The 11,589-nt window shown below is 45.5% G+C and overlaps 1 protein-coding gene across 3 annotated transcripts in view; it reads left to right on the forward strand.

Moving 5' to 3' along the window:
- The window catches only part of exoc2 (exocyst complex component 2), a 63,302-nt gene that overhangs the window by 49,866 nt on the left and 1,847 nt on the right, over positions 1-11,589 (forward strand). For 2 of the 3 annotated variants that reach the window (XM_056276048.1, XM_056276049.1), the window contains exons 21-25: positions 126-192; positions 1,441-1,557; positions 4,312-4,453; positions 11,013-11,068; positions 11,525-11,589. The exon at positions 11,525-11,589 is cut by the window's right edge and continues 58 nt beyond it. In XM_056276048.1, the coding sequence (XP_056132023.1) occupies positions 126-192; positions 1,441-1,557; positions 4,312-4,453; positions 11,013-11,068; positions 11,525-11,589 (447 nt within the window). The remainder of the gene's footprint in view (positions 1-125; positions 193-1,440; positions 1,558-4,311; positions 4,454-11,012; positions 11,069-11,524) is intronic. The other variant, XM_056276050.1, reaches the window with a different exon arrangement.

Genomic DNA, 11,589 nt, shown 5'->3' on the forward strand with positions numbered 1-11,589 from the left:
GTCAGCCAATACTGGCTGGAGTAATATAGAAACTTCTGAGGATAACACAAAGTATTACCCATGGTGAGACATCGAGAAGAATGTTTGAAAGAACAATGTTTAATTATGCCTTTGTGTGTTTTCAGTATGTCAGGAGACCTGGCCTCTCCAGACCGCTTTTGTGGTGTTCAGGAGCACTTCAGTCCCACAATGGTAAACAAACCCCAATTTTTTGATTAACAGTTTGTAACCCAGAAATCCCACATTTGTCAGTTTTCAGCATCAACAGAGCGTGGATTTGCCGTCTTACCCAACAGACACAAAACACGTGACTCACTCATTTAAACCGCAAAATGCTATTGGGCTATTTCCTGGTTGTGGACAGGAAGCAGATATGTCCTCATTTCCTGTAACTTGTTTGAAATGGGAGTGAATGGGGCGAGGGTAGGGTTGGAGGAGGAGGATGAAGAGTACAGTGTAGTGTATTTCCGGTAAAGAGAAATGGAGCAAGATGAAGGTGGGGTTTCCCCTTGTCTCTGATGTCTAGTAGGGGTGAGACAACTATGCTCCATGGAGGTCAGCTGAGCAGAGTTCAAACAGATGCCACTCAGAAAGAGCCTGCTTAGTTGACATACTGAAGACCACTGCATGTGATATGCTCTTTCTTCATTTTTTGGGGGGGGGGGGGATCTTCTCCCAATTGTACTTGGCCAATTACCCTACTCTTCCGAGCCGTCCCGGTCGCTGCTCCACCCCCTCTGCTGATCCGAGGTAGGGCTGCAGACTACCACATGCTTCCTCCGATACATGTGGAGTCGCCAGCCGCTTCTTTTCACCTGACAGTGAGTGAGGAGTTTTGCCAGGGGGATGTAGCGATTGGGAGGATCACCCCCCCCCACAGTCCCCCCCCCCCGAAAAGGCGCCGCGACCGACCAGAGGAGGCGCTAGTGCAGCGACCAGGACACATACCCACATCCGGCTTCCCACCCGCAGACATGGCCAATTGTGTCTGTAGGGATGCCCGACCAAGCTGGAGGTAACATGGGGATTCGAACCTCCGATCCCCGTGTTGGTAGGCAACAAAATAGACCGCTACTCCACCCGGACGCCCGATATGCTCTTCTTGGACCCACCACCACCACATAGGCATCAGTTTACATAAGCATGGCTGTCTTTGATCTGTTCTACTTTATGGTCTTCATTAGACCAAGTGTCTATGCTGTATGATAAAAAGTAGAAATTGTTGCCACTAACAAAACAATCTGTGGGTGTCAAAATATGACCACCCAATTATCAAATTGCATAATAGCAACTGGCCTAGTTTACTGTTAATGTTTATTAGTTTGGTTTTTTTCTCCATAATTTTGTATTTAATTCTCTGTTGTTTGAGTCAATGACTTTGTATGTGTGTGATTTGTTCTGTGTCAATATTTGCATGTGAATGTATGTGTTTGTGGGTAGGAACAGCGTCTGCTGATCATCCTCAGCAACTGTCAATACCTGGAGAGACACACCTTCCTCAACCTGGCTGAACACTTTGAGAAGCATGGCTTCACAGGGACAGAGAAGATTACACGGGTTAGTGAGGCATCCTATTGCACTGTCCAGTACACAGATTTACACTTCTCTCACAGAGTTTTGCCATCTAAAATTTTGAAAGTAGTAATGGTAAAGAATACCCAACTTTGTGTAGAGTGTGTTTTAAGGTGAATGTTACTCACCAAAGACACACTGAGCATGGTTAGTTCAGATCCCTTGCTCTTTAGAGCAAAGAAATGACTCTCTCTTTTTAAAAAGCAAAGGTCATGGTGAGTGAACCTCAGGTCTCCCCGTTGTCTTTTTTTCCCCCTCTAACTCACACGCACACATAATGACTAATGGCTGAATCACAAAGCAAAAGGAGAATGTTTGGTTGGTCTTCCAGTAAAATCTAGTGAATGTGACTTTTCTGAAAGATAGGCTTTTATAAAACTCTGTAAAGTCTGTTTTTAAGCTAGATGCATTAGTTTTTCTGGATATTTTTTCCTACTAATATTGACACATGGCACAAATAATCAGGAATTAAATTGGGATTTGTGAGATGAGGGAACACTGGATCACAGGGGTGTGCATGCATTCTGAATATTGTGTTTTCTAAATTGTTTATAAGCCTGTAGTATGTTATAGCATTTATGAACAGTACATACAGCTACTACTACTACTTTTGGCTGCTCCCATTAGGGGTCGCCTCAGCAGATCATCCGTTTCCATCTCTTCCTGTCCTCTGCATCTTCCTCTGTCACACCAGCCACCTGCATGTTCTTTCTCACCACATCCATAAACCTCCTCTTTGGCCTTCCTCTTTCCTTCTTTCCTGGCAGCTCCATATTCAGCATCCTTCTCCCAATATACCCAGCATCTCTCCTCCACACATGTCCAAACCATCTCAATCTCACCTCTCTTGCTTTGTCTCCAACCTGTCCAACCTGAACGGTCCCTCTAATGTAATCGTTCCTAGTCTTGTCCTTCTTTGTCACTCCCAATGAAAATCATAGCATCTTCATCAACTCTGCCACCTCCAGCGCCACCTCCTGTCTTTTCGTCAGTGCCACTGTCATGCCATTAATCTGGATATCAGCTCATGTTACACTCACAGTGAAATAAATTTACACATATGTTGCCCTTGTGTTGATGCCCTGCACAGTTTGCAAGATAGGCAGTGTTTCCAAATGGGAAATATTCATGTATCATATCGGAGTCTTCAAGTTATTGTACCTATGTATGTTTTTCTTTTTTTTTCTTTCTTTTTTTTTTTAAATGTATTTCTGATTTTTCCCTTTTTCTCCCAATTTATTGGCCAATCGATCCATATTTTAGTTCAAACACCCACCCTCGTACTGCATGCGTTCGCCAACTGCATCTCTCCGGCCGGCAGTCTCGAAGGAGACGCCTCGCCACTTTCGTGACAAGGCGACTCCAGGCCGAACCACTGCTTTTTCCAACACACACAGAGACGCATTCATGTGACGAACACAAGCCGACTCCACCCCCCTCCTGAAGACAGCGCTGCCAATTATTGCTGCTTCATCGAGTCTGGCCATAGTCGGATCTGACGAGACCGGGGCGCGAACCCTCGTCCCCAGTGGGCAACTGCATCGACACAAAGCCGATGCTTAGACCGCTACACCACTGCGGACCCCAATACCTGTGTATTTTAAAGAAAGTATCGTACACCAAATGAAGGGAAATCAGTATGTGATGTTCCAAACCTAATGTGTTCCTTTGGAGCAGAAGCCTTATGTTTGACACTGGCTGCAGTATTTAGTCAGTGAAGGAGTGCAATATCAGCCACACAGAAGGGAATAAACGTCTGGTACGCTGCGTGGAAATGGGAAACCTTTCTGGCCTTCTAAAGACTAATGTGTTCAAATGAATAAGACTTACATCAATGGCTGTGTAAGAAAAAAAAAACAACTTCGTTCATGGCAATTTTTTTTATAAAATTAAATTGCTATTGCTCAACAGGTCCCACTTTCTCCCATGAGGATACAGCATGCATCAAGCCTTCCAGTGACTGCCCAGAAAGACAAGACACATTTTAAATTGACCGTTAAATAGATATACCATCCAATTTCACAATCCTAAGTCACATACCATTAGATGTGTAAAGTGCATCGTATTTGTGAATGTACATTTGGGAACTTTTTGGCACTATTTATTGTACAGCGTAAACAGGGCAAATCATATGATGTTTAACATATACCTGACAACACTGGCGGTGGGTGAGAAGAGTAGACCACTCTCCAGCATGATGCTACAATGTCACTTTGAACTTGAATTAGCGTATAAAAAGATACATAAATAAATTGATTACATAGTGAGATGTTTGTTTTCCTGTTAATGGGAAATGGCTGTGTTTTCTTAACAATGAGTGAAGTGGCAAAATAATATGTAGATAAAGTGTTATGCAGGGGCTCAGCTCCGCCAGGTCACATTTGGAAACCTAGGTGTTGGAGCTGAGCTCCAAATGGCCCCAGCCCAATTTAAACCCCTGTGTCTTAATCAGTATTCCACTGTGATGGGTTTTTTTTCTTTCTACAAATGAACTCTGCTTCGTATAATTACCATGAAAGAGCTGTGATGGAGGTCCCACTATCAATTAACTACCGTGAAACCTAAACTCTTTATGTGGTGTTGTATTAATGTAACAGTAATTGAATGTTGCATGCAAGGCATTCATTGAAAAGTGGGATTTGCTGAGTAGTTGCTGGATCTCCCTTAGCAAGCGTGCACTTACTTGGGCATTCTTCTGCATGCTTGTGTGTAACTCCACGTGCATTTCTCTGTGACCAGTTGAGTGTGGAGGCTGTTCGGGAGCTGGATGCAAAGCTGTTTGATGCTTACATCGAGAGAAAATCTGACCCTATCGTAGGATCTCTGGAACCAGGCATCTATGCCGGATATTTTGACTGGAGAGACTGCCAAACACCAACAGGTATGCCAGACCTCATAACCTCAGTACACTCTATGTGTAATTATTGGTCTGTAAAAATCTAGAGGAGATAGTGTGTGTGTGTGTGTGTGTGTGTGTGTGTGTGTGTGTGTGTGTGTGTGTAGTGTGTCTAGTGCAGCAGCGTGAAGTTGGAGGGAAGGTGCATGTGTTCTTCCAACCCGCTTGTGTCCCTCCTGCCCTTAGCTTGCTGCCGCTGGCTAGCCTTTGTGGCGAATAGGGAAGCATCCTAGCGTGTAAGCCTTCCCTTGCCAGTACATAGCCTCTCCTTCACCAAGACTCCTGCCAGGCCTCCCTGTGGCCACACATGGTAACTGGGGTCTTGCGGCCCCAGGCTAACTTGGCAGGGGATCTCGGAGCAGCAGTGGGCCCCAGAGATATGGTGTGCAGGCCCACCCTGGTGGACACGCCCTGGCACCTATCAACCACTGCCCTGCTGCCTTGTGGGTGAGTCTGGAAGACATAAGGCTAAGGGAGCTTACCCCAACAGAAAAGCAAGCTGTGGCGGCACGCTTCGAGGCGGTTCCCGAAAAACCGGATTTCCGGCAGCCCCCTGCAGTTGTGTGGAGGTGCCGGTCGTCTAGGGATCCCCCTTGCCATCGGAACCATCTCCTCTACAATCAAGTCATGTGGCGTTGGGAGAAGCGCACCCCCATGCCACTTTAAAAACCATCTCTGCGCAGGTATCTTCTGCTATCTGAGTCCCCGACCTCACAAAGTCTGGCGGCGATGGAGTATCCAATGACGAGAGCAGGTCTGAATGAGCTGGGAGCTCTTAGTTGGAACTCTGCACGCCAGCGGCACAGGGCAACGGTCGTTAGCAGCTGGGATTGAGTGGCAGCTGTTTCCGGCAGACCCCTGTGCGTCTGAGCAGCCCTATTTAGGGACCGCACTGCTCACCCCTTTCAGGGAACGGCCTAGAAAAGGTGGCCCAAAAATTGCCCACTCAACACTGCGCCTGGGCAGGAAACCGCACCTGCCGGGCCATTCCACTATGCGGTCGAAAAACAAACACTATACCACTAAGATTTGCAGCATGGAACATAAGAACACTCCTGGACGTCAGCCATGGTACGGACAGACCTCAACGCAGAACAGCACTTATTGCTAGCGAGCTGAGGCGCTATTGTGTGGATGTGGCGGCACTCAGTGAGACCAGGCTCCTTGAAGAGGGCTCGCTCAATGAAGTAGGAGAGGGCTATACCTTCTTTTGGAAAGGATACCCCCTAGGAGGTGAACACATCCATGGAGTTGGTTTTGCAATTAAGAACAGTCTCTTACCCAAACTCGAAGAAACAACAGTGGGCATTAATGAGCGGCTTATGACTCTCCGTATACCCCTTGCAAAATGTCGATACATCACCTTGATAAGTGCCTATGCTCCAACTTTACCATCTCATGATGAAGAGAAAGATCGCTTCTACCAGGCACTTGATGATGTACTCATCAACATCCCAAGGAGCGACAAAGTCATTTTGCTTGGTGATTTTAATGCCCGAGTTGGGAAGAATATGCAAAATTGGAATGGAGTGATTGGCGCCCACGGCATTGGAAAAGTCAACCCCAATGGCATAAGACTTCTTAGTCTGTGCTCGGAACATGACCTCACCATCACAAACACCATTTTCCAACAAAAGAATAAATACAAGGCATCCTGGATGCATCCCAGATCCAAACACTGGCACCTGCTTGATTATGCTATCGTGAGGCGGGTTGATCTTAAAGACGTGCTCCTTACAAGAGCTATGCGAGGAGCAGACAGCTGGACAGACCACCGTATGATCCTGACAAAAGTCAGAGTACATGTCCGACCCTTGAGACGCCAATCTGGGCCAAAAAAGAAACCACTCCACTGCGCCAGACTATCCAACAGCGACACCCGAAACACCTTCCGCCATTCTCTAGCCGACAACTTAGTTGACATTGAACAGCTGATCAACTCAGAGTCTGGGATGGATGAAAAGTGGACCTCTCTGAGCACCACCCTCTTTGACAATGCAGCCCAATCCATTGGCTTCAAAACCAAGAAACATCAGGACTGGTTTGATGACAATGCCGGAACGATCTCCACCCTCCTGGACAACATGCATAAGGCACACAGAGCTGCCCTCAGCAACCCACTATCCCAACCTCTCAAGAAAAAATGGCAAGACCTCCGCTCTGAGGCCCAAGCAACTCTGCGGAAACTGTAAAATGAGTGGTGGATTTTGAAAGCCAACGAAATCCAGGCTCATGCAGACAGGAACGACATGCATGGTTTCTATGATGCAGTTAAGGCCATCTATGGCCCCAGAAACTGCTCCCTGACACCCGTTAGGTCTGCTGATGGAACAACTCTCATCAAGGATCAGGCCCTGTTAGTGGAGCGGTGGGCTGAGCATTTTAACACCCTGCTCAACCAGCCCACCCCAGTGGACTCAGCTGTACTGGCAGAACTCCCTCAACAGCCTACCTTGCAAGACCTAGACCTCCCAACATCTTTTAAAGAAATCCTACATGCAGTCAAGACCCTAAAAAACAACAAAACCCCTGGACCTGATAATATTCCAGCTGAAATCCTCAAAGAAGGAGGCTACCTCTGTACGAGGACACTGTATCTCTATATCCTTGAGGTGTGGAGTCGCGAGTGTGTCCCCCAACAGTGGAAAGATGCCAACATTGTGGCCATTTATAAAAACAAAGGAGACAAATCCATCTGCTCCAACAGTAGGGGTATTTCACTGCTGGCCATTACTGGAAAGGTTCTAGCCAAGATCATGCTCCGCAGACTAACACTCGCAATAGCCGAACAGGTCATACCAGAGTCACAATGCGGCTTCCGAAAGGATAGAGGGACCATTGACATGATCTTTGTGACACGCCAGCTCCAGGAGAAATGCAGAGAACAGCACAAGGATTTATACATAGCATTCATAGACCTCTCAAAGGCATTTGATACAGTTAACCGGGCCCTGCTCTGGCAAGTCCTGAAGAAATTTGGATGTCCACCCAAGTTTCTTACCATTCTTGGACAGTTTCACTCAGGAATGATGGCCCGAGTGGTAGTGGGGAACCGCAGTTCTGAGCCCTTTGGTGTGCAGACTGGAGTCAGACAAGGCTGTGTGCTAGCCCCAGTCCTGTTCAATATCTTCTTAGTCTCTGTTACAACACTGCTACGAAGGAGGCTGGAGAAGCAGGCTGGAGTCACCATTGACTTCAGGCTTGATGGTAACCTATTTAACATCAGGAGGTTTCAGGCAACCACCAAGTTGACCTCTGAGACCATTATTGAGCTACAGTATGCCGACGACTGTGCCCTGGTAGCAAACACACCAGAAGCTCTACAAAACACTCTGTCGGCAGTTGTAACTGCATACAGGAGAATGGGACTGATTATTAACACCCAAAAGACAGAGGTAATCTGTCAGTTGACTGCCGGCCTCCCAAACCACCCAACAACCTTCACAGCAGAAGGGCAACAACTGGCCACTGTTCCTGCCTTCAAATATCTGGGAAGTATGCTATCCGACACCTGCAAAATAGACGATGAGATTCAGCACCGCCTCAAACAAGCCTCAACATCTTTTGGCCGTCTAACGAGAAGGGTTTTCCAAAACAGCAACCTCAATCTCCACACTAAAGTGCTTGTTTACAGAGCAGTGTGCATCTCCACACTACTCTATGGATGTGAGGCATGGACCATCTACAGCCACCATCTCAGAAGCCTGGAGGCCTTCCATGTAAAATGTCTCCAGAGGATCCTTGGCATTACTTGGGAGGACAGAGTGCCACACACAGAGGTGTTGGAGCGGGCAGGCAGCTGCAGCGTGGAGTCTACCCTAAAACACCATCAACTCAGGTGGCTTGGGCATGTTATTCGCATGCCCAGCCAACGACTCCCACGAAAAGTCCTCTACGGCCAACTACGCCTTGGTCAACGCACTGCTGGTGGGCAGAAGAAGCGGTTCAAAGACCAAATGAAGACCACACTAAAAAGATGTCAGATCAACCCCTCTTCTTTGGAGGAACTTGCTTTCTGCCGCACAACCTGGCGCTCTCACATCTCAGAGGGAGTGAAGTACATGGAAAACCAGCGCACACAACACCATGTAGCAAAGCGTGCAAAGAGGCATGCTCGCAAAGCTACCACTACCCCCTCCAGCACCACTTTTACATGCCCGGTCTGCAACCGCAACTGTGCATCCAGGATCGGACTATTCAGCCACCAAAGGACCCACAAATAGAAGAAGATGGTCATCATCGGGCACGATGGACAACCAGCAAGCAATATATATATATATATATTTATGTGTGTGTGTGTGTGTGTGTGTGTGTGTGTGTGTGTGTGTGTGCACACGTGCGTGTCTAGTTCTTTGTCCAAGTCATTTTAGGATTCTGAAGATTAAAGACTTAGAAGAGGGACAGAAGATAATAGGGCAAATAACCACAATTATACAACAGTTAGTTCCAACCAAGTCATTTCACTGGACAAGAGGCATTCCATGAGTGCTGATATTCAGTATAACAGCACTGGGACTTTTAACTATATGTATCACTCCACCGCACAGGTGTTCTATTAATAACCGTTAATTAGGCTACATTAATGGTCGTTATCAGTATCAGATTGTAACAAACTTGCACGGCAAAGATGGATATATTTCCATCTTTGCCGTGCATGTTTGTAAGACAACGTACTGTCTGATTGCTCATCGGAATCACACGTGCCACCCAAGCAACTGTCAGTGTCAACAGACTGTTAATTTCACTGGTTGCACAGTAAATGGAAACGTCCAGATTAATGTACATTATACAGAGTAGCTAGCCAGCGGTAACGTGTGTAGACCTATACAAAGTAGCAAGCTGTGCAGGAAAATGTTTGTGTTCAGGTTGCCTGGCAACAGTCCAAGTTCAGGAGCGCAGTTGTGGAACTATTTGTTGGCGGAGCTAAATAAATGATTAAATAAACAAACAAATCATAACCTGTTGTCGCTTATTACTGTTAACTAATAAATGGCGATTGAACTGTTGTAAAAAAAACAATATCACACTCGGCCGAGTACCGAAGATAATCACAGCCGTGCTGATATTCAGTATAACAGCATTCCCTCTCGGCTGATATTGCTTAATTATTATTTGCTGATCCCAAATTACCACAGAAATGATTCCCCAAATTTTCTGAGGGGGGTTTACTGTAGGGACTGCATGTACCTCTTGTTGTCGCCCATATATGTCTTAAGAAGAGTACATCTGTAAGCACCACAGAAATGTGCTTGATCAGACTTTCACACAGTCCATGTTAACCTGAGATTCGCAGGGCCTGTCTGCACTTTACCTTTGTTTGTTGTGGGTGTACGGGGCCTCACGTACATGTCTTTCCTGTTTTTGCCATCGTGTGTGTGTGTGTGTGTGTGCGTGCGTGTGCGCGCGCGTGTGCACACATATTGTAAAATGGGAAACACGTTATTACAAGGCCCCCAAAAGGCGCATTTATCGAAAGTGTGACCTTAGTAGTGTGTTGGGGTGTGTGCATATCTTTGTTCTGGCTGCAAGTGAAAGAGGAACATTTTGGATTTATAACCCACAATTCTAGGATATGATACTTTCGCTTGTAGAGTGTTGCTTTTACTGTGGAGTGTGTTTGTTTGCTTAGTATGTATGTGTCAAGTTTCACTGTCTTTTGTTCTCTCTTTGAGCAAAACTTTGCTTTATTTGAGATGATAATGCAGGTCATTACACACTGTCTGCATAGTGCCGGACGACATGGAAAATTTCATCACAATAATCATATGGAATTTTACTCAATAACAATATTTACATATGCTTACGTATGCAAAAATACCATGTTTAAGAATCCAGTTGGAAGTTCATCATATTGAGCTGTTCAGTCATTTAAAGTATCAAATCATAACTAGTCTTCACATAATACTGCCTCAAATATCTCAATCCTCTCAGAGGAATTTTAGGTAATAGATTCTCATTATCATTCATTTAGACAACAAAATTGTGTATCGTGTTACAATAATATCTAAAATGTCTCCCAGTACATTACCACTGAAAAATAATAAACAATAACTTTGAATTATTATTGCCCAGCCCCATGTCTACATGCCCATCCTCCTGGCAGCAGATTGCAAAGTGTTACTGTGATTCTGTACCGTCCAAGTTACTCCAATGTACAATGAAATCACAACATGCTTGGTCCGCCACCCTGTTTAGAAATGGTGGGATGGGCTGAAGTTGCAGGGGAGGCCCTTTTTAACGACTCAGAAAAAAAAAATCATTGTGTTGAATACAGGGGACAAAAACAAACCAAATGGGAAAGGGATGAGGAGATCATCCTTCCGCCATATCTTAAGACCCATTGACAGGGCTGTAGGCCAGTTTAGGGTACCTTTAAAAATCCTTTGTTGTGATGGTGAACATATTAAATAGGTGCCCTTACTCAATGAAAGCTGACAGGAGCATTCTCGACCATTTGTTTTTCATCTTTATTGTGTTGATAATCCCTAATCATCTTGTTGTCCCAGTATATAAAGATTTTCACAGTACCTTCCTATTCATACAGGAGTGAGGAACTACCTGAAGGAAGCCTTGGTTAACATCATCACAGTCCATGCCGAGGTACGATCAACAGACAGAATATTGACTGAGGGTTTACTCATTACCTGTCCCTTATGTCTTCAGTTGGTCTTCAGAAAAGAAGCTGACTTAGACCTTTGGTTCATGTACAAATGGCATATTTCATTTGTTTCCCTTTATCCTCTTCACTGCCTCAATCCATTGAAGGTGCATTGTGTAATTCTACGTGAATCTTGTCATGCAGCAATATGAATAACGACAACAAATCAAAGCAAGCTAGACAAATAAATTCAAACAGAAAGGTAGTGAGTACACCACATGTTTGCCAACATCTGCCATTTTCAGATGCCCTTAGTTGGTAACGTTCACTGCCATTGCTACGTAGTTTGCTGGGGACTGAGCGCGAGTCCAGTCTTTTGACACACAGGGATGTCAAACAATTTAGCCAGATTGCAAGAAATATGTTTTGTGTCATCCTTCCCACTGTTTCCCACTCAGGTATTCACAGTGTCTAAGGAGCTGGTACCCAGAGTTCTGTCTAAAATTGTAGAGTCGGTGGCAGA

Source organism: Lampris incognitus, chromosome 3, assembly GCF_029633865.1.
Source record: "Lampris incognitus isolate fLamInc1 chromosome 3, fLamInc1.hap2, whole genome shotgun sequence".
Taxonomy (NCBI): Eukaryota; Metazoa; Chordata; class Actinopteri; order Lampriformes; family Lampridae; genus Lampris; species Lampris incognitus.